The following is a 24,405-nucleotide window of genomic DNA, read 5'->3' as shown; positions in this document are numbered from 1 at the left end:
ACCCTCCCACCTGATACTGCAGATACACCGGCATCCCCATAACCCACGGACAACTATACACAACGAGGTAGTACACACCATCGCCACCAGAACCTATTTTCCTCCTCGTCCCACCAGCAGCCCCTTCTTGCAGAGTACTAAAGGATATATCCATTATAGCACCAGAGCCACCAAGTGCAAGTGCGATATATACAGGGTTGTACGGTGCCATGAATTTTGAGGGTATAACGTACGGGCTACCGATGCGAAATACCCAACAGTGTTAACCCCACTGCCACGTACAAGGCACACGTACATTCAAATGTGTGTCTCAGGGCATAACATTTCTCTCGTAGTGAGTAAAGTGGGTAAGAAGGAAACTCCCGGGGAGATACCCACTGGTGCTTTATTGTTTTGGGGGGTGGGATTTTGTTCGTCGGTTGTACTTCGTTGGGTGCTACTGTATGGGGGAAACTTACTGCTTAGGTGCATTGAGTTTCTTAGACGGCTGAAATACCCCTTGGGCGATTAAAATCGTGCTCGTTGGGAATTTATTGTTGGGGAGTTATTAGGGATATTTTGATGGGGTTGTTATTTCGATGTAGCTTGATAGTATTCTGAGCAGGCGTTTTAGGAGAGGGACGTTGAATTTGATTTAGGGGAAAAAAGTCATGAAATTTCAGATTTCAATGAAATTCGAGGTTAATTTTTCTGTGCGTATTTTTACACGATTTTTTTTAAATTTCTATGCATTTTTAGGGAATTATTAGAGTAAAATTTACAGCTCCTAATGATTTTCCCGTGAAGTTAAGAATTTTCAGTGACGAAATTCCTTGGAATTTCAGAGGAATTCTAATGTAATAAAAATTTTCAAGAAGTGTACGGGACATTTGAGGCAGAACATGTCAACAGTGCAGATGTAAATAGAAGTAATAAAAAAATACGAATGTACAAAGTCAAATTTTTTTGCTTGCACCTCAAGAATTATTTTACAAAAATTGGCTTCGTTCAACTTTTGGAAGAAATTTTTGGATGATTCCGATAGAATTACCGAATGAATAGTAATGATGAGATACTCACTAGAGCTTTATTGTTTTGGGTGGGATTTGGCTCGTCTATTGTCCTTCGTTGGATGCTCTTAATGTATGGGGGAAACTTACTACTGAGGTGCATTGAGAGTTTCTTAGACATATTTTGATGGGGTTGTTATTTCGACGTAACTTGATGGTATTCTGAGCAGAGAGACATTGAATTTGATTTAAGGAGAAAAGAGATTGAAATTACAAATTGCACTGAAATTCACGTTTAAATTGATTAAATTAGATTAAAATTTATTGAAGTCCAATAAATCATTGTTCTGCCTGTATTTTCACCCGAATTTTTTTAAATTTCTGTGAATTTTTATGGAATTATTAAAGTGAAATTTACAGCTTCCACTGATTTTTGCATAAAATCAGGAATTTTTCATGACGAAATTCCTTTAAATTTCATATGAATTCTAACGTAATAAAAATTTTCAACAAGTCTACCGGAAATTTCAGGCAGGAAAAAGTAATAAAAAACATACAACGTACAAAGTCAAAAAATTTTTGATTGCATTTAAGAATTATGTTTATAAAATTGCCTTTGTATATAAATTTAAAAAATGACTGAATCCCAAGAAATATGAAAAAAACAAATAAATAGCCTTTTTTCAAATTTTGAAACTTCCTAATGATTCAGCACCACTGAACAAGTAGTAATATCCAGATATGGTCGGACTAACCGAATAAATTGACATCAGTGCTTAATACTAGAAAAATGAAATTAGAGAAATGAAAATTGCCAATCGACAATCGCACTGAAATTGTCCGTCGTGTGAGAGGAATAAAAAGAGTGATAACAATGAATTGAAAGAATTTAACTGAGGACACTGCGAGTGTCTGTTAATGATGCCCTTCGGCGAGTCAAGTTTGCAGAATTCCCACCTCCGGAGCTCCAGCGCGGCTGAAAAAACCCCATCATTTGCAGGGAATAAATAGCGATGAAGCGGGTAACTTCATTATTACCGAATTATTGACACGAGAGACTTCAACCTGACGGCGAAGTGCACTTCAAGTGACTACAATTGACGTGAAAAATCATTCCGTCCGGCATCAGCGGAATTTCAAATTGATTTAATCAGAAGTGCACCTCACCGCGCCCATAATCTAATATATTTCACGTTACAATCTCTTTTTGCACCAAAAAATGATGAATTAGACATCAAAGTTTCGCAATCTCCGAGTCGTCCACACAGACCGGAATAAAATTTCCCCAAATTACACGAATGTCAGGTCTCTCGCATTTACATTTTCAACACCGAGTAATTACAAGCCAACGAGTGGGTTTTTTCTTTTTTGTGCTCATGTGTTGGTACGCAAACTAATCCACCACATATAATTATCCATTGCCGGATGGACGGCCTCTCCCCCTCCTAACTTCTGACTGGAAGCAATCCGACTCCGTTGGCGCGTTAGTGAAGCACTTCCCTGCATTTGAGCTCCTGTGGGCTCTCTCTCTCTGGCTGTGCTGCCGTGCAATTTCGTGTTATTTTATCGTCACCACCGCAGTGGAGATTAAATCAGAGAAATCCACATTATGTTCTTTTCCCTCGTCTGGGCCGTGCCTTGTGTTGACGTCAAACGATGTATGGAATAGGTTGTAATTGCATCCATTCGTAACGCCCACCGGCAATTTAGGGGAGTAATCAGGCTTTTTTCAATTTTCATTCCTTTACACTGGTAGAAATTTTTTGAAATTTCACGGAAGATATTATAGTAAATCTCATGAGAGTGACGTTGAGTCGGATTTAGGGCAAACATGGTTATGAAATTTCAAGTTTTAAGTAGAATTCATGGAAATTTCACAACTTGATTTAATTTTCAGGGGAACATACATATTCAGAAACAAAATAACTTGCACTTTCAATTTTTTCCTGAATTTTCCAGATTTTTCTGAATTTTCACAAATTAATGGAACTGAAAAATCAAGTGTTTTATTGATTTCCAGATCATTTGAACAGAAAATCAACGGAATATTTGATTTTTTAATGACAAGACTTCCTGAAATTTCAGTGGAACTTGAACACGATAAAAATTTCATAAAAATTTAAATTTGCAGTTGCATTTTTATTCATATAAAATGAAGAATTTTACAAATGTAAACACACTAGTAAAGACTTTATTAGTTAGAAATGTGGAATCATTGTTTAAATGGCGGAGGAAAAGAATTTATTGGTGTGCAATAATTCTCTGTTTGCATCAAATAAATTGTTTATTTATTCCTAATTGATTATTTACTTCTAATGAATGCACTATTGATTCCATATAATTGAAGCTTTATTATTCAAATAAATATATAAATTTCGAACAAAAATATTGCAGAATTTAATAGGAAAATTTCAAATAAAGATTCAATTTGTTCAATTTTGTTAAAGAGTTTAAGCTTTAACTGTCTTGAGTTTATGAACGCATCAAGAGGCAATCGCGAATTTCATAGGACCACTTTCCATCCACAAAGTAACCATTTCTATGGACATGATAGACATTCCTATGTAACATAGCATTACCATGTCACATGATAAGCATTATTATTTTCAACAAATTGAACAAAGTATTACATGAAAGTTATGGAAGGCAGTTTTTTATCGTTCCAATAAAGTGAATTGTGTTAAAAATGAGATGATTGTACTCCAAAAATAGTCTTTTCTCCCTCGAATAGTTGCGCGTTTCTTCAATCAAACATTAACAATAAATTCCAGAAGACAGTTCTTTTCCAATCAAATAAAATGGATTAGGGAGTTTGAATATAATCATCGGGTTTGAAAAATTACTATTTTTCATTCAGAGATGGTTTGGTTTTTCTTCAGTGGGGGGCCTCGCCCCCCTCCCCCCCGGGGGGGGGGGCTTCGCCCGCCCCTCCCTAAACGTTATCGCACTTTAGACTTCAGCCTCGACATACAACAGTATGTGATATTCAGACGATAAGTGAATCGACAAGTGATAAGTGTGAAGACAACAAACACTCGTCATAACCTGCCACTTATCACCCTTATATCACAATGTACCATGCAGTTCAGAAGATGCCTTTCCTTATCACTCCAGAAACGGACTATTTTGAAGGAAATCCAGTGTGAATTAAGCTGACACTCAAGTCACAGTAAGTATCACTCTCCGGATTCATTTATGAGAGACATGCGCTCGAATATAGCCAGTCGGTTGGGTATCGTTACTCCAGTATACGTGCCTAAAGGGTATTATTTGGTTTTCATTATGCCGCAATCTACGATGTCGAAGGGTGAAACGCGGGGGTGGGGAGGGGGTTAGGTGGTACTTATCCACCATTGCAAGATGCGCGCAAGCGAGGATATTGCTATATGTTAAAGCCCCTCACTGACACTGGGGATGAGTCTCGGATGTGTGGCCCAAGACTAAAGCGTTAAATGCTCATGAAAATATCCTCGCGCGTTCGAATCCTCCAGGCGTTATTGTTATGGCCAGTCGTAAGGGTTCTTAGTAAACTCACCCCGGGGAATTGAGCAATGAATGTCCGCAGGCGTGAGAAGTGCCGCGCGGGTAATTGAATTTTTTTTATTTTGGCTGAGGCATTGGAGCATCGGGTAATGACAATACTCAGAAAATTGGTGTCTTCCAGAGTTTTAATTTATGAGATTAGACACAAAAATGGGTCTTATCGGCCAACTTGGTCGTGATTAAAATTGCGAATGTCTTAAAATAAGACGTTTTGCTGTCTAAAAACATTTTTATGATATTTGGAAATACAAGTTACGAAATTTAAGGTATTTATGGCGGGGTGGGCATGCAGGACGTGAGACGGAGGGGAATCTATTGTTCTCTCGCAGAGAACCAATCGCTGAACAAAAAAAACATTTCAATTCAGTAGCGAAGGGGTAAACCGGTTCAAGTCGACTTATCTCCCACTTGAGTTTTTGAGGAATATTTCCGAATGTAAGGGAGATAGCGAAATTTTTGTAATTACATTTGTTGCAGCGCTCAATCGGCTCTACAAAAAAGGTTAGAACAAAAATTTTGCTATCTCTCTTAGATTCCGAAATATTTATTGAAAACTGGTCAATAGCCAGTAATTGATTTGTCAGAATAAATTAAGCTCACTCAGCTGATTGAAATCAATTATCGACATGAAGTGGTCAATTTTGGTGATACGTGGATAATGAAAATAATCAATGGGAAAATGCAGAACCAGTGCTCACAGAGTCAATTAATTTTACAGGGTTATTATCAAATGTCATGTGACATTGTAGAAGCGTTTACTCACCCGTAGGGAGGAATTATGCCAATAGCATTCAGGGGAAATACTTTTGTTATTTTCGTAATTAACAGTGAAATTATTGGAATGCTTCAATGAATGATTTTCTGGATAGTCAAAGCTAAATGATTTCAGTTTCAAATTTAATATTTTGATTGGGGTTCTCACTCATTTCTCGTTGGAACAACTGAAATTTCGTGAACTGTTGACGAGTCATTTTCAGGAGAGTGATATGAAATTCGGTTTAGGGGAAAACATTCAACAAAATCAGCTGTAAAATTTTCATATTACAATAAATGATTTGCTCATGTTCTAACTTCTATGCTCACTAAAAAAGATTTTAAGCATAATTACAATTCAATTCCTTCTAGAACATACTTCAGACTGTGAATTTCTGAAATTCAATGTTTATTTATACACGGAGAGAGATTTTTTAGAAAAATTCTAAGTTGCCATCTCCCTTAGATTCGGAAATATTCCTCGAAAACTCTGCTACGAGACAAGTTGACTTGAATCGTTTTACCACTTCGCTACTGAATTTAAACAACAAATGACTAAATTTCAGATTTTACTGAAAATTCAATGGAATTTTATGTTTTTGGCAGTAGGAGCACGAGAATTTCCCAATTTATGTGCATTTTCCATCAAAACATCAACATTAATATTAAGTTGCGCTGAATTTTCAATAATGAAATTCCTTGAAATGTCAGTCAAACTAGAAGGTAATAAAAATTTCCGCAAGTTTATTGGAACATTATTATTGGAAACTTTTCCACCACGTAACAATTAATTCTATTATTTTATCCACCAACACGAAAACAAACAGAAATCATCAGTTGACAAATGCAAACTGCATGTATTACATTGTGAGCGCAATGTACATTTGCCCGAACAATCGCATATGCGGTTTGGAAATTGCTTCCGATCAAGTAGCCAATCATCGGAAACCAATACATGAGCGACAACAATCGTATCCCTCATTGGGTTGTAGTCGAGAAAGAGGCATATCGGAAAAGATAATCTGCATGCATTTCCTGTTGGAAGTATCTAATTTATTGGCATCCCGTCCTCTGTCATGATTCTACAAATGTCATTGGTAATGCTGATATGCACAGGAGAAACAAAATATTTCTCGCATCTGAAATATATTCATTGTAATGAAACCAAAATTTCAATTATTGAGAAAAATATATTTTATATATTTTTATAAATATATTTTTGAAAACACTTATGGTATTTGCTTAAATGAAATATTTCTCAGGCCTAAAAAAATTTCAATATAATGAAAACAAAAGTTTAATCATCATTTTAAAAAATGTCGAAATGCAAAATATCTCTATATTATAAAAATGCAAATCGACTTCTGGTAATAAAAATTTGGTACTCGAAATCACGATTCCAACATTAAGTGTCATGAGGGTCACAATAAGGGCCATAAGATTAAGGGTCGCAAGATTAAGAGTCACTAGATTAAGGGTCTCAAGGGTCAGATTAAGAGTCCAAATAAGGGTCATGGTAGGTCAGAAACTAGGGTCATAAGGGTCAAAATAAGGGTCTCAATATGTCTATATTGTTAAAATCCTAAACAACTTTTGCTGACGAAAATTTGGTGCTCGAAATTAAGACTCCAAAATGAAGGGTCACGAGGGTCAGAATCAGGATCAAAGGGGTCATACGGGGGATGGCGAACGGAGCGACCAAGAGGCCCTCGCCGAGGGGCTAGCCCTCTAGTAAAATAAAAAATATAAGAAAATTTTCTTCTCGTGAATGAATTTTTTTCTGTTACGAGTAAATTTCCATTCGAACGAGTGAATCTTTAACCCACTGGAATTTCATTCTGCTTTGAATATCTCGGTGTTATCGCATCGAGGAGAAATATTATTTCTCGCTTTATGGAAATTCACTGATAATGGAATTCTGTTTATTGTGCTTCAGGAGGGTATTGGCTCGCTGAAGGTTGTACCGGGTGGTGTTGAACTGAGGGGTCAAGCTGCTATTTTAGATGCCCTCATTGCATCAAGTGTGAGGTCAAGAAGAGGTAGAAATTTAGTGCTTGAATCATGGGGAAACTTTACTGCTTCAGCAAGATCCCACGACGGACGTTTATTAGCTAGATTTACGCTCGGTAAGAAATTTGCACATTTCCGCAATTACTGCATCAATCATAAATCAAAACATTTTCAAAATTCCTTATCTTCACTGAACAATGCACCTATGAAATTTCATCGGAGAGTATTTCAATACGTTGCGCCCTCTACACCCGCAGAAGTGATTTATTCTGATGAAATAATTTTTGAATGTTTAAAAAAATAAGAATTTCGTGCAAAATGTAATTTAATGACCTCGAATATTCAGGATTTTTTTCAAATTTTTCTCACGCAATTTAATTGACTAATTACTAGGATAGCCTTAAATCAAATTACAATTTAATTTAGATTTTCGTTTTTTTTTACATTTAAAAAATCGTTCATTGAATTCTAAATTCATTTGAAATGAATCGATTACGTATTTCATATGATTAAAATTTTTCCATTGAAGCAAATAGATGAGTAGAAGATTTAGGAGAAAAATGGTTATGAAATTTACGTTTTAGGTAGAATTCAAGGAAACTCATGAGTTTTCAGTGTGAGTGAGACAGAAATTTCCCAACTTGATTGAATTTTCAATAGAACATGAATATTCTGAACCAAAATGCCATCAATTTTCAAATTTCCCCTGAATTTTCCTAATTTTTCCAGATTTCCACGGAATAATTGAAATGAAAAATCTAATATTTGATTGATTTCCAGATCATTCGAACAGAAAATCAATGGAGTATTTTATTTTTCATACAACCATTTCCGGAAATTTCGGTTCAATTTAAACACGACATAAATTTCCGGGAGTTGACACGAAATATTCAGACGAAAATTATCAACAGTGTAATTCATAAACCTTTTTTCCCTAAAAATAATATCTATAATAAAAGATTGTATCCCCCAAAGGTGAGGACCGAGTTGACTGCATATCGAAGGGCTTTCGGATAACAGATCCCCGAGGCGAAGTGCTTTTTTCCGCAGACCGGGAGCAAGTTGTCGTGGGAGCGTCGATGCTGAAGGTAACGGGCGTCGGGGGTGCAGTCTTCCGTGGAAGCGTGCAGACTCCTCTGGTACGAGCCGAGTCGGGGCATGGCCTCAGGTAAGATATACAAGGATATCGCGAATAAAAAAAATGAGAATGAATAAACGAGAATAAAAAACTCAGCCCTGACACTCTGAAAATCCCGACGTCACGAGTGGATATATTGCAATCTCAAACTATTAAAAAGAATTACAATTTCATTCTCTTATATGCGTCAGAGGTGGATTGAAAATCCAATAAAACCCCTCAGATATATTTTAGCACCTCTAAACTAGAATGCGATGAAGTCTTACGTGAAGTCATTTTTTTTCTCTTTATCGCATTCCCTTCAATCGCCTTCGAACCGACTAAATCGAATAACAACGCATCGTAATGCCCTTGAATCCCTCGATCCCCGCTATCATTCAGTGGTGGGCATGCTCGTTCGAGCTGAGAATAGAAAGCTCACTGCAATCTCATTCCTCCCTGATTTTTCAACATTTTTTTCCCTCTTTAATTCCCCCGGATTTTCTTCGAATATCATTTTTGCGAATCCTTGAGAACCTCGAGGTATCCGCTCTCTCATCCTCGTGCATTAATTAAAACCCGTGCAGTCCGCGGGAATTATTGAACGTTCGGGAGTATTTTCCAATTTAAAAACGATGTGAAAATTTCAATTCTCGAACGAAAGGAAATCGAAGATCATGATAGGGTCGTGCAATTTACAGACGGATTTACGATTACAATAAAAGTTCAGCCGTGGGGAAAATTATATTCATAGGGTAGGATTGAATTTGCGTGAGATATCGAATGTCGGGGAGTGAGACATACGAGAACATTTTAATGTAATATTTTTAGTGCATGAAAATTATGAGAACAATTTTGTTCTTTATATTTTCGGTATTTTCACATCTGCGCGACCCTTCTGATCCGTATAGATGTCAAATGTATGATACTCTACCCGTATATAATCGGAATGCTATTAGAAACACATTGGAATTACAGATTTCACGGAAAATTCATCATTTCAAAGGAATTTCAATTTTTTTGAACCGCAGAAAGACGGGAACTTCGAAACTTATTTGAATTTTCAATAAAAATATGTGTAATTGAATATTCAAGAATAGTTTCAAGAAAATTATTGAAAGTTCAAGAATTTTTTATTTTGGAGGCATAATAGGTCGAGAATTTTCCTCAAGATTTTACTTCTTCGGGAAAAAATACGTGACAATTTCGTACTTTGTTCGGTGATGAGCCTGAGAATTCACTGAACGTTTCAGACTTCTTCTCTTCCATTCCTATAAAAATTTCCGGAAAACGGATCTCAATTGCGGATTACGTGAATTATTCCGTAATTTTTACCGCATATTTCTCTCGGTGTAGCGGAAAATTCAGCCAAAAATAGCATTACCACAAAGCACAACTAAAAATTAATTTTCCATCCCAACAGATTGGAATCAGCGACACGAGCATTGGAGATAAAAGCACCAGAGCGTGTGGTAATAGAGTCTCGCGCCGGTAATATAACAGCATCAAGCCTGTCACACCTGACACTCCAGAGTATCGAGGGTGCAATCAAGTTCGACGCCAATTCAGTCTTCCTCAAGGGTCTCAAAGTTGGTGGTACAATTCAGAGACACAATGCTAAAGAACAACAACGACCAAGAAACAGTAGATCATCGAGTGATCAGAGAGACTCGAGTGTTTATCAACTCTGCACATGCGCCAATGGAAAATTGTTCCTAGCAAGACCAGAAGGCATTTGCCAGGCAGACAAGAATGTCTGCTAATGTCGACTGAGGGCGATCCCAACTGGGGGGGATTCGCGCCATTACTATTCCTTTACCGTATTTCCAGATGGTGTGTTCAATCAATTCTGTAGGTGAAACAATGACTTTTTACCTGTTGTAATCATTTATATTTACGAAAGAATTCTCGTGCACTGGGGATTCAACGATTCGGCTTGTGTTATATTTTTTGATGATTGAGTCGATGTAAGGCATTGAGTGTTGTCATGCAAATAGTTTATGAAAATTATGGAATAATGTAGAATTTTATGCGAGTATTGGAGTTCGAATGAACAACGGTGCCGAGATTACCCCGCGATGTATATCTTGTATATCAATAAAACCATGCGATTATCGTTAATTTTTTCAATCATTTTTTTGCCATCCTCAGGACCTTTAACACCAACGAAATAATTTTTTGATCATGACTTGCATGAACTTTATTCCAATCAAATGAGTAGGTTAAGATTGATTTTTACTTCCAGTTTTATTCAAAATGAATAAATATTTTTTTTGTGAACAAATGTTTCATTTAATTAAATAAATACTTTATGAGGTAGATATGCAATTATTGTTTTGACATAAAAATTTGACAATTGGATCAATTAAATTGCTTATTTAATTATAATAAAGGAGTATTGAAATTCGAATGAACAACGGTGCTGACACTACGCCGCGATGTATATCTTGTATATCAATAAAACCATGTGATTATCATTGAATTTGTAAATCATTTTTTGTGCAATCCTCATGACCCTTATAGGCTTAAAGGAGAAATTATTCATTCGATTTGAAAGAACTTCATTTTAATCAAATGAATGGGTTTATTGAAGCTTAAACTTGGATTTTATTTGCGTTTCCATTGAAATTAATTTTGTTCATGCAAAAAAATGTTTCATTTATTCAACTAAGGACTTTATTAATTAAAATTATTGATTGGGCGGCGAAGAGAAGAAATTTATTAACATAACATTTTTTTTTTATTTATATGAATAAAATCATGTAACGCCAAAGAAATTATTTATTTGAAGGCACTTAATTTCAATCCAATAAATGAGTTTATTGAGGCTTAAAATTTATATTTTAAGATTGATTTTCAATCGATTATATTCTCGTTTTTATTCAAATTGAATAAAGAATTCATTTTTGCAAACAAAATTTTCAATTGGATTAAATAAACTGTTCATTTAATTATAAAACACGATTTATTTGGAATGAATGGATTATTTATTCGACATAGGTAAAACATTTCGTATAAATTCATCAATTTTCAATAAAAAAATGGGGATTGTCAACATTTTGTGTCACAATTACATCTCTGTACGAGTTTAAAAAATGTAAGAATATTGTTCCAATTTCTTTTTTTCTTTCTCCAACTGACTTTCTTATTCACTTTTGGAAAATTAATATACTGAAAATATTTCAAAGAAGTCCCCATCAAATAGACAGCGCATTTTCCTATTTTTCTAATATCGTAATATTGATCCAGTTTATTGAGTTCAACAATATTTAGACCCACATTTCTCCTCAGGTAATACAATTCATTAGCAATATTTTTCCCGTGACAAATGGAAATGTATTAGCAGTGAAAAACCAGAGGGAGAATAAAATAATCCACCGAGTTTGTGCATAGTCGTACGACAGGTGGAAGCTACTTTGAAGAAATGAAGAGGATGGGTATGCTTTTGGTTCGGTGAAAAGTTGAGTGTTCCACCTCTACCCCTTATACATCAAGCTGGCACGACAGTTGCTCCCAGGCAATCTTGCCTAGTAGCCGCTTAAGGAGGTCTGACGGAGAGGGTAATTTTCTCGGAATTCGAGATTAAAATTGCATCTCGAGGGGAAGGGGAAGAAACAATGTGCGGTCAGACGGCTGAAGCGCGCAAGGGGACAATTCAGGTGAAACGGGACTCTCGGAGGAGTGGATTGGAGGGCGGAACGACTTAAAAAAGATGGGGACAGGGTGAATTAGTGTCATTGGAATGAAAGAATAAGTTGGGAGCATAAGCTGAGTAAATTGAGGGGTTATTTTTTCGCTGTTCGAGGACGAGTGGTGAGAGTTGTAAGAGGATTCTAATTTTCTCGGGAGAAACTTTAGCGTGTTTTCTATTTTTGTTGGTGTTCATGATGGAGAGGGGCATTACTGGGAATTCATTTGGTAGCTTCCGGTCTAATGGGCCAATATTAATTATTGAAGATGTGGCGAGATGGGAACTTTGAGAGCTATGTCGACAGGACGATAGTTCCAACTTGGCAATTGAACTCGCAGTGGAGTAAAACGGCCCCTTTTGATTTTTTCAAAAATGTCAACAGCTCATTAAATTTTAAATAAAATGAAATAATTTTTTTTGCATAGAAACTACACTTCTTCCCCTTTAGAATGAGCCTAGACTGATCTCAATTAATGTATTTGTTTTTGAGTCATGAGTATCACAAAAAAGTCAAAAGGAGCCGTTTTACCCCACTCTCCCTTAATTTCAAAATTTTCATAATGACCATCCGTGCAGTTCCACTCAAACTGACAGTGCAATAAACTCCCTTGAAATCCTCTCCCCTGTTCCAGATATTTTGAATAGAATCACGGAGACAGTACAGGTACTGTTAAAACACTGGGAAAAGAGAGGAGAAATGGCTCCTGTGAACCATGAAATTGTCGCACGGGGGTACGGGTACGTCCGATAAAGCTTTAAATACGAATTAGTGGCTCCCGGGGCACGTGGAAATGGGTACCGCCATGTCGCTTCCTCCATCCGTGTATCTACCGCACGTGCACCAGTCCGGCATCATACCGTCCCTCACACTCCGTGAATTTCGTAAACCTAGTAGCCGGATATTTTCATCCCTGCATGGAGGAATCGGGGTGGGGGGCATTGGGGGTGAGGGCAGGAAGTCACGGTTCGCCGATCAAGCGTGACGAGTAAAATACAAAATTCGATTCGAACTCGACGCACGTCCCGGTGTATTTATAATTGCCAGTGAGCTTATTTAGTCCGGGGGTATCTCGGTAATGCCCAGAATGGACATGTGGTTTTACGGTTTACGTTGATACAAATTGGACCCCACTGCGTATTCCAACATATCAGATATTGAAATGGCATGTTTTTTTTTTGTTATTTTTGTTATTCATGGATTTGGAGAATGTTTGGATGGAGGAGGAGACAATTTTTTGTCGGAATTACTGTTAGAAAAAAAATTGAACACCCTGAATAATTCAGTACACGAGGAAATTTCAATGCAATTCAACATTTTTAGGGAGTCAAAATATGGGCATTCCGCAATTTAACTGAGTTTTCAACTAATGGAGAATTAAGAATTTTGGTTTGGAGGCTTTCGCGGCCATTGATATTGTTACATTCAAACACAATATTTACTGATGGTCTCTCATACTAGGCTGATTCAAATAAAATTTCAGAAAAGAAAGTCATTTGCCAATTTATTAATCCAATTCGATTTAAAGAGTCTTTTCAACATTTCATTACATCCACTTTATTAAGAATGTTTAGCCAGTGTTGGTAAATTGTCGGTAAATGTAATTTTTTCGGCTGACGGCAGAACATATGAAACTAATTTCAACTAAAATTTCAAGTAATTTCGTTGCTTGATATAAATTTCCAAGAAATGGATGAGAAATTTGAGCAAAAAATTGAGATTTTTAATTTTTACCATTGAATTTTGTTGCTGGACCATTGAATTTTGTCCTTTATTCAGATCCTTCTGATTCTTACATCCAGAAATCAAGTCAAATAAATGAGCTTATTAAAAAATAGTGCCCTCATTCACATCTAATAAATCGATCGTTTCATTTTAATAAAGGATCAATTTAGAATGAATTAATCATTCATTCATTCATAAACCATCGTCATTCCAATAAATGTATACATTTATTTGATTAGTTAGCTAGTTAGTTAATTAGTTAGTTAGTTAGTTTATTGATTTCAATATTAAGTAAAAAAAAAATCAGCAAATGAACAAATTTTGTTCCAACAAAAATATTGTTGAAATAGAAGAAAAATGGCACATGAAGTTTTATTTCATTCAAATGCACCACTTCTCCGGGTGTTATCAGCATTTCCCATCTGAAATGCATCTCCACTCGATCCAAGAAACTCCGTATGTGGCGCGTGGCAACACATAGGGGCACAGACCAATGTAAATTTCCCATCTGAACTGACGAACCGTAACTCCTCGGCGAGTTTGTGAGTGAGAGACACGTTGACAAGGTTTGCCCGTCTGTGTCATCAAACATTATGCGAATCCACTGTTTACATCTGGATGAAACGTCGTCCAATGGGTCCAGGTAAGTTTAGAATTTAATGCTGCCTTGCATCCACCATCTCTACATCCCCAGTTCGGTGATGCATGAATTCCGAAAGGTGTAGAAATGGATGTTATAACGACATCCTGGGGATTCATCGTTGGATATTTGTATTCATGCTCTGGAGTAGAGGTGGGGCCAGCACTCTGGGTGCATTAAAGAAACAAGCGGTCCGGGATTGTTTACGGAGACGAGAGAATAATAATTTTTCATAACTTTTTTTGAGAAATTTTCCCTGACAAAAATTAATTCTGACATTTCGAGTGAAAAATCTTGGAATTTTTTATTTTTAAATCAGTTAATTGCTGGAATATTCAAGGAAATTGTCATTGTTGGGGCAAATAATTTTTCATGACTTTTTTTTAAGGAAATTTCCCCGATAAAAATTACTGCTGACGTTTCAAGTAAGAAATCTTGAAATTTTTAATTTTTAAATCCGTTAATTCCTGGAAAATCTGTGAGGATCCTCGCACAAACAATTATATATTTTTCTAAATATTTTGTTATTGAGAATTAATTATTATCATAAGGTTAAAGAATTGAAGAAAGAAAAGAATTTGCGTCGGGCGGAGTGAACTCGCGTTTAGCGACAGTAGAAACGGAATAATTGGTCAGACACACCGAGAATCAATAATTTTAAAATTGAAGTTTCTTAAAATGCTGTGATTTTTCTGTTCGACACTCCTGTAGAAATTGAAATATACAAATATCTCGATGGTGATCAATAGCGAGAAATTACAATAAACAATCCGATTTTTTCTAATAAAAAAAATGAAAAAAAAAAAAACGAATCAAAAGTAACTAAAAAAGAAAAATCGCGTGAGCAGATGGAAGACAGGAGTATCAACATATGATAATTTGAGCTATAATCTTTGAATTAATAATAACGCAATAATAATAAAGTAATTGTTCTGATTATCAATAGATAACCCGGCACATAAAATCGTGTGGCTAACGGGGGTAGGGTGTGAGAATAATTTATGAAAGTACACAAAATTTCTCAGGGAACAGGGAGATATAGAGAATCAGTAGATCTCCGTGCTGATCGTGCGTTTATTTAAAGCGCTGATGCAAATTAGCACCGGTATTCTGGTCTGGAAAGACAATTCCCAGAGCAAACCTATTGAAAGTGAATTTTGTGCTTGAAATTCACTTTCGATAGATTGTATCGATTGAATCGATTGGATTTTCTATTAACAATGGAATAAAATGATCGTGAGGTGGCTATGCGGTGGAACTATAAAGTTTTTGTTACATTTCCATTCATTCCAAATGAATAATTTTTTAAATGTGACCTAGTTGATGCCCTTCCTTTTTTCGATTAATCGACTGATTTTTTCAATTAATTAATAACAGCAATACTGTCGAAACGAATAGAAAACTTATGAATAAGTATTTTTATTCGGGGCTATAGGGTCCACATACCAGTATTTTTCCTCAATTACACGGAGAGAAATGTTCAGTAAAAATTACGGAACTCACAGTTCGCTCACAGATTACGGAATCGACTCCGAAAATTTAGGTGACGATATCGTAATTTTTCACAGGAGATTCGGGTAAAAATTGCGGAACGCTCTGGCAAAACTCCGTGATTTTAAGTAAAAATTCCGTGGCAGTTCCGTAAAATTTCCAACAACGACATTTCGCTCCGGAATTACGGAAAAGTTCCGTAATTTTTCTTGAGTATTTCCCCCATCAGAAATTCGGCCAATAGGAGGGCCGCATTTGATGTCACGTGGTACAACCTACACGGTTTTATATCGGTAAAATTTGGTAAAACCACGGCACGTTGCTAAGGGAGAATAAACAAAATAATTGAAATGCGAAAGTGTAGCTTGTACCACATTGACATCAACTGCTGCCCTCCAGTGACCGAAATTCCGCTGGAGGAAATACTCCTCCAAATACCCCTCGAGCTTCAAAATGCATCGGGTATTTCCCTCAAACTTCCCTGCAAACAAACGATCGTCAAGTTTTATACTTAATAAACTTGACACTCTCGTTTGTTTCCAACGAAGCTATCGGGAAATACCCGATCATTTTGAAGCTCTCGGGGTATTACTGCTGATTATTTTTCCAACCCAAACATCGGGCAATATAATTGGCCCATTCGACATCACGTGGTACAAGCTACAGGGTTTTCAACTGATAATTTTTTGATAATTTTCTCTGGTAGTTGCTATATAAAAAACAAAACCTCATGCAGTCGAATTAACCCCTCGTCAAACTGACAGATTGAATTCAATTGTGTCGTTGTGTTAATTACACAATTTTCGTTTCTCAATTGTGAGTTTCGTCACATGGTCCAATTATATTGCCCGACATTTGGATTGGAAAAATAATCCCCCGAATACCACACGAGCTTCAAAATTAATCGGGCATTTTCCTCAAGGTTCCCTGCGTACAAACGAAGTCGTCAAGTTTTTCAGGTTAAAAAATCACGAGTCATTTTTTTCTGAAAAACTTGACGACTTCGTTTGTATGCAGGGAACCTTGAGGAAAATGCCCGATCATTTTGGAGCTCTCGGGGTACTACTGCTGAATATTTCTCTCCGTGTATTCGAAAAAAAAATCGAAAACACCAGACACCACCCCCGAAGACGTTCATAACCTAGAAGTAGCTCAGATAATCCAACATAACTGTCCCCTAAATTCTTGTTCAACGAGCAGGGGCAATTTAATGCACCATCATTACCCCATCACTTCCCCCTAATCCAATTTCTTTCGAGTCTTCACGACATAACCAACGTCTGCTTACGGCGAAACGAGCTGTTGATAAATCCCCCCCCCCCTCCCGAATCCTCCGTACACTTCTGCATCTTTCCCTCTTTCCAGCTGTCTAAACTGTTCCATTTAACCCCATACGTTTTAACTCACCTCCCCCTCCCCTCCCCCGCTGTGGAGTACGCGGAGCTATCCTCTTGGTATGTGGGAGCCATTTCTCCATTACGGAATTACACCCTCAAATTGTAATTTTGTGAGAGAGTTCCTGACACATAAATGATTGTGATTTTTTCATTGTGACGGGAGGGATGACGCAACATATGTGAATCATCATCATCAGTGTTGCTGGGGTGTTCCAGATCGATGGGGCAAATTGGGTAATCTAGGATTTTCGGAAAATGGGGGATTATTCTGGCGGTGAGTTGATTTTCGACAAAATGTCGGACGATTTTGCTGGGAAATTTCGCTGTTAGAAGGTATGAAATGCATCAAACCAATTTTTTTTTTGAATAAAGGAAAATTTTTATCCTTGTCTTAAGCGGCCGGGGTGTTGAGGTCCTTTCATTATGCCCTTTGTCCCATCAGATTCGATATTCCTTTGGTCAATTAATTGTTTATGGGCATTCTCATTGCAAAAAACAATACGACTAATGGGAATCATGTCCCAATTTATCAGCAGTTGAGTTTTTGAGTAATATTTCCGAATCTAAGGGAGATAGCGAAATTTATATAATTACATTTGTTGTAGCACTCAATCGGCTCTACAAAAAAGGTTATAACAAGAATTTTGCTATCTCCCTTAGATTTGGGGATATGCATTGAAAACTGGTCAATAGTCAAAATTGACTTGTACCGTTTTACCACTTCGCTACTGAAATGATTTGCTCCTATTCTATCTTATCTGAAACAGATTTTTAAATTGACCCCAAATAATGATTTCCCACTGACCAATCTCCCCAGAACACCCCACAGAACTCTCCCTTCGCCCCTAAAAAAAATAGACAAAGTAAAATGAAGAGAAAAAAATTAATCACGAAATTCATTAAAATAACCGAGAATTGAGATTCTTCATATTCTTTCCAAATTCGTACCCTGGATTTACCCCGAGGTCAGGGATGTGGAGAGGGGTATTAATAGTACCTCTACCCTCTCTTTATTCAACATCTCTCGTTGAATAAAGGGAGCCCCACGCTCAATCAATCAAACGTAGGCAAATTGGATGTTCCTCACAGAAAGGAACGAAAATAAATAAAAAAGAAAAATGAATGAGATGAAAAGGTGCGCAATGCTGGAAAAATGTGAAGGACCAGTGAGAGAATCCGAGAGTTACTACCCCCCTGATTTCTGGTGGGATCAAGGGATAATTCATTTGTCCTTTTCTCGGGAGAATCTTTCATCAGTCAGAGGGAGAGTGGTAGAAAAAGAGAATAATGAAAATGTAACACAGAGAGTGACACAAAAGACTGGTAATGACAGGCGGTGCGGAATATACGATCGAATTCCAAACGAATTTACAATTTGCGGTGGAGTCTGAGCAGTCTCCAGTCTCTGACACTTCAGAGGAGTTAAGGATGGTTAAACTATCAAGTAGACAACTCAGTTGATAGATAAACAAATCAATAAACAAATTATTTGAAACGAATAAATAGTTAGTGCATGTTAATGCAGTCGTTCTTTTCGTCTTCTAAACAACTATTGATTTTCCAACTAAAACTAATGAAATTTTCATTCAGATCGAAGAAACATTCGTTTATATTTTGAATAATATTAATTTGGTGTAAATGGAGTATTTCTCCGGATGAAGACACCGGTCATAAGGGGCACAATGGGCTTGCGAAGGTCAGATAGCAAAAGTGAAAACAATTTACATGATTCATTCCATGAAAAAAATGTAGGAAAAATATGCTTGAATTTAAAAAAATTCATGATTTTTACTAATTTTCTGCAGTCGATTTAATCGAAGAAATTTTGAGAATTGAAAAATTCTTAATCAACTAATTTATCAAGTTCTACCAACATTTCCACTCCTGCGTAAACAATTTTTAAGATATTGAAAGGAGGGTTAAGCTTGAGAGGTTGAAGTACACGAGTGATGGCAAGAATGGAGATGAATACTCAAAATGTACGTGCTCGGGAGTAAAATAAGAGCGTTAGCACAGCTATTAGTACCAGAACCATGCAAATGGAGATTTCTCTTTCGTAAAGGTAAAAACCGTACCACTCTATCCAGCACGAATGAATTCCCGAAAAGTATAACGAATTCCTCATGAGCCCAAAAAGAATCTTTGGTAAAGTGTCGGAATACATGACTTCCTACTAATTACAATATTTATTTATTAATGGCTTCCGGATGGATGCCCCGTCTAGATTCAGCTTCTTGCCACCGTTTCGCAAACATTTCAGTCTCGATCTTTCAGGTCGCTCCCGGTACTGGTACAGTAATAAGGGCATATTAATTTGATCAGCTAGAGAAGTTTGTTAGGCCGTGTGACGAATAATATTTTTTGTTATAATTTGTCGCAATTTTTCCTCATTTGGATGAAAAAAATCTTTACATACTCAATTATCCCTGAACAGGGATCTTCCAATTCTTCAATATTTAAAGAATTTCCGACTTACATTGATGAAGGTTTACATAGGGGAGGCTGAGGTAAAACGAACACATTGGACTTTTCAAAAATGTTAACGAGGGGTTGAAAATTGATAAAATTTAATAATTTTTTTTTCAATACAAAGAACAACTCTTTCCCTTTATGACGAGCCTAAACAGAGCTCAATTGATAAATTTGTTTCTGAGTTATAAATAATTTTAAAAGAGTCTAAAGTGTCCATTTTACCCCACCCTCCCCTATAGTAATCTAAATATAAAAATAGTAAAATAATTGATGATCTAAATTTATAATTGATGATGAATTAAATATTTAAAAATATGGAACTGTAAATTTCCTGTTAAATAGATAATACTAAATTTCTTATAAGGGATTTTCCATTACCCAAATAATTATCAGTCCTTCCAACTCAATTACCGATTAATGCCTTTTTAGATTGATGATTACTTTAATAATTAAAATTTACGAGCGATATTAACTAATTGACTACTTAATAATTTAACAGTAATTATAATTAATGGATATGGCTATCCCAGTTCTCGAATTCCCAAATTCTCAAAAATCCTGAATTTCATTCCTGTTCCTTCATAGACCGCCTAATGTTTGTATATTGTGCCACTTTTTACCCCTTTATTTTGCATTAATATTCATTGCCCCTCCCCCCCCCCTCCTTTCAGCCCCTCTCCGCCATTATGCAAAGCAAGCGCGTTTTATTGCAGTAGCCGTAGAATGAGATAGCAATATGCGGGCATGTAAGAAAGAGATTGAGAGATAAAGGTGACTCACTCTAATGGCCCTGGATCACATACCGAAGATCGGGCCCCCCCGATGAGGCACTCAAGGGATAGTCACGAGCACCACAAGGGGCGAGGGGCAGGGGGATAGGGGGCTTTAGCACCGAGACGTGAAACGCTCCGCTTTCAATCATTTGAATAATCATTATATGCAACGGCATTCTTCGCAAACGAATTCGTTATGGAGGAGATCAAGTTTTTGTGGTTCGGGTGGTGGATACAGTGTCGGACAAAAATTGGAATTTTATGAAGAGTTGACTAGTAATTTTCAGAAGAGCGATGGTGAATTCGATCTAAGGATATCCAAGTATGTTTTACAGTTTGGTACAGACCGGATTGTAGATTCAATCATTCTCAAACATAAAATTTGTCAATTAAATTGGGCGAGAAAAATTTGGTAATTGAACAAAAATTGGCAGCTTCCACAGATTTTTCTATAAAACGATATCGAAGACGCGCTCTGCGAACCTATCTCTATGATTATGAATTAAGACTCCAAAATTGAGGGTTATGAGGGTCAGAATAAGGGTCACGAGGGTCAGATTAAGGGTCAAAAGGGTCAGAATAGGGATCATCCCGAGTCATTTCATATTTCAAATGAACCTTAATTATTTTGACGTGCAACTTCTCTTAATATTAAAAATATAATTATTGATGCCGATCCCTGGAACATAGATGGAATAGATGAATGAAAAAATTTCCCCTAGATCAAGTTTTGTCTTCAACATTTTGCGGATTGGAGGCAGGTAAACTATCCATTTTATGTTCATCCAGGAATATACATTTTTTAGTATATCATGAATACTATCGCATCACCATAATGACCAATAACGCCTAACTGCCCGAATTTACCATTCAACTGCATCATTCACTTAACATATCAGAATGATATTAATCATGTCGACTCTAGTCCAAGTTTTATGCGTCAAATCAACCCGAATCGAGGATAATCGAGGATAGTCGATGATCGAGGGTAGCCAAATGCATTCGAGCGGTTATGGGGATCGTGATGATGAGTGATATGGTGGATTTTACATGTCAGCAGAGCATTTGGAAATCGAAAAGAATTGAAAACTTTACGCGTAATGATAGCTGGATAGGTTTGGCTCAACTGAGCACTCTTCGTTTATATGGATGATCCATCGAGTTAATGAACTTTCCGAGTCATTATGAATGATTAATAAATGATATTACATATCGTATGAAGTGAAAGAATCATTTTAATTTGCGTGATATCAGTTTAAGAATTTTTTTTATAGTAAAAATGCAAAATTTCATTTGAAGGTCACGTGGAGGTCATGTGGAGGTCATACGAAGGTCACATCGGGTCAGAAGGTCATAGGGAGGGCTTGCTGGAATTATAGGGAGGAAATTGAAGAGAATTCTCAAGTTTACGCGTTGATGATAGCTAGATAGGTTTGGCTCAATTGAGCACTCTTCGTTTATATAGATGATCCATCGAGTTAATGAACTTTCCGAGTCATTATGAATGATTAATAAATGATATTACATATCGTATGAAGTGAAAGAATCATTTTAATTTGCGTGATATCATATCAAGATTTTTTTTACAGTAAAAATGCGAAAATTCATTTGAAGATCATGTGGAGGTCATACGAAGGTCATAGAGGTCTTGTGGGAATTACGTGAAGGTCGTATCAAGATCATACGGCAGCTATATAGGGTCAGAATATCATACGAAGGTCATGAAGAATGAAATATTTTCCAATTACTGGGGGGGCTATGCCCCTCGCATCCAAAAATGGCATTAAACGTAGAAAAAAAATTGTCATCTGAAACTACCGGGGTAAAATGGGCTGGTCTCCTGGCTGTGCAGTTTTCCCCGCAGAAAAAAACTAATTGAGAATATAAAAGAACGAAATAGTAAAGCCTTGTATCGTCCCCAGTCGCACAAACGACTAAAAAAAAATTACGGAAGACATTCTCGTTTTCGAAGATCCCGCATTTAAACGCAGTGGTATTGTGTGCAACAGCCGTGTTAAATCGACCATGAAAACGATTCTTTTGAAGCGAGTGGTACAAGAAACAAAAAAAATCCCAGGTGATGGCAGTACTTTCAAGACAAACAATGGGTTCGATGTAAAGTACTCAAGTCCACTTCGATAGTGTGAGTTAAGCGGCTCACGCTGATGATAGCGAAAGATTATGAATTCTTCTCCCGTCGTACGGCCTGTAGCGGGAGAATTCATGCGGAGGGACCATTGCATCTTGCACTTCCTTTGACTCGGTGAGAACCTCGAGAGAAAATGCGAGACGAAAATATGGTCTGACACAACGAGGGGAAAACCCACCGAGTTCAACTCGTGGAGCTTCAGTGTTACCTAGAGGTACCTCCAAAAACCACTTCTCTTCTTCTAGCGCAGTTTCTTGCCGCATATTAATTATTGACGCTCGTCTCAAACCTTTAACCTCATCCACCTTTGCTTGTTTCTCTTCAACATTTGATGGAAAATGGGCGGATGGAATTTGATAATATATTTAATAATATTTAGGCATTGAGGGTTTAATTATCTAAATGCTATTATTATTCTCCATCAAAAAGTTCGATTTATATTATGAAAATGAGGAATGATTATAAAATTCAGGCTTTTATATGAGGGGGTGGGGGGGCTCCGGCCCCTCACATTGCGCGGCCCGGGAGGGGCTCCATGGAGGTCATGGGAAAACGAAGTTTCAGTGACAATTTTCTGTTGGTCTCAACGGCATTGTATGGGGTCACATGGATCACGAAACAAGAAGGGGGCCACGCCCCCCCACTGTCAGATAAAAAAGAAAATTCAATCGGAAAATGGCTTTCAATACGATTTCCATTTAATCGTACACAATTTTTGAATAATCATCAAATATTCTAACGCCCTTGTACCTTCAAAAAACTAATTCCCGTGAAAATTCAACCTGTTTTTAATCGTTTAATGATGATGGAATGTACCATAGATCATGGCTCCCATGTACCTGACGATTATAAAACTCCCGCTGTATTATAAACAAGGGGGCTTGGCCCCCCTGATCTTGCGAACGTCATATAGAAGCAGGATTTGCACAGGAATTTTATATTAGTATTGTGGGCATGGCATAGGGTTAAATGGGTTGCGAACTGAGCAGGGGGCCAGCCAGCCCCCCCCGGCAGATAAACAAGAATACTTAATCCGCAATTATCACCAGAATTTTCATCCATCTACCCCCAATCCTATAATACCCACCAAGAATTCCCCCCCCCCTCAACACCAAAATAAATTCCGTCAAAATTTAATCTTTTTTAATGATTTACGATAATTGAATGTATTATAAATTATAATCAGGGTCAGGCTTTCATGTACTCGGGTTGCGTACCGAACAGGGGGCGAAGCCCCCCCCCATCAGATAAACATGAATACCCAATCTGAAATTGTTAGTCATCAGAATTTCCCTCCATCCACGGCCAATTCAGTAATACCCATCAAAAATTACCCTCCCCCCTCGCCAAATTAATTCCCATCAAACTTGAACCTCCGTTATTAATCATTCAATGTAATGTCCCATAAATCGAACACAACCCATTTCGACCATTTTCCTCTAACCACACTTCAAGCGGATTATCCTCATAGAATCCCCCTCCCCCCTCTCCTTTAGCCATCTGCCGTACCTTCGGGTTGGAGTGAGGATGATAAGTCAACGCCTCGGCATATATTCGGGGCCATAGAATTTAATAACGACGAGAAGCCTCTCTCGCGAGGAGCTTGTGCCTGCCTCGCGACTATTCCCTGTTCCATCCTGGTTACTCCCCCCCCCCC

The 24,405-nt window shown here is 37.1% G+C and overlaps 1 protein-coding gene across 3 annotated transcripts in view; it reads left to right on the top strand.

The window, feature by feature from the left end:
• LOC107041118 (zeta-sarcoglycan) overlaps window positions 1–10,533 on the top strand; it is a 121,980-nt gene extending 111,447 nt beyond the window's left edge. For all 3 annotated transcript variants that reach the window (XM_015261517.1, XM_015261519.1, XM_015261518.1), the window contains 3 exons: window positions 7,222–7,411; window positions 8,271–8,463; window positions 9,836–10,533. In XM_015261517.1, coding sequence (XP_015117003.1) covers window positions 7,222–7,411; window positions 8,271–8,463; window positions 9,836–10,175 — 723 coding nt within the window. In that variant the 3' untranslated portion in view covers window positions 10,176–10,533. The remainder of the gene's footprint in view (window positions 1–7,221; window positions 7,412–8,270; window positions 8,464–9,835) is intronic.
• Window positions 10,534–24,405: the final 13,872 nt, after the last annotated feature.

Source organism: Diachasma alloeum, unplaced genomic scaffold (assembly GCF_001412515.2).
Source record: "Diachasma alloeum isolate Michigan unplaced genomic scaffold, Dall2.0 Dall_scaffold_00354, whole genome shotgun sequence".
NCBI lineage: Eukaryota > Metazoa > Arthropoda > Insecta > Hymenoptera > Braconidae > Diachasma > Diachasma alloeum.
The sequence above is the reverse complement of the archived record's forward strand: the minus strand, read 5'-3'. Positions and strand labels throughout refer to the sequence as shown.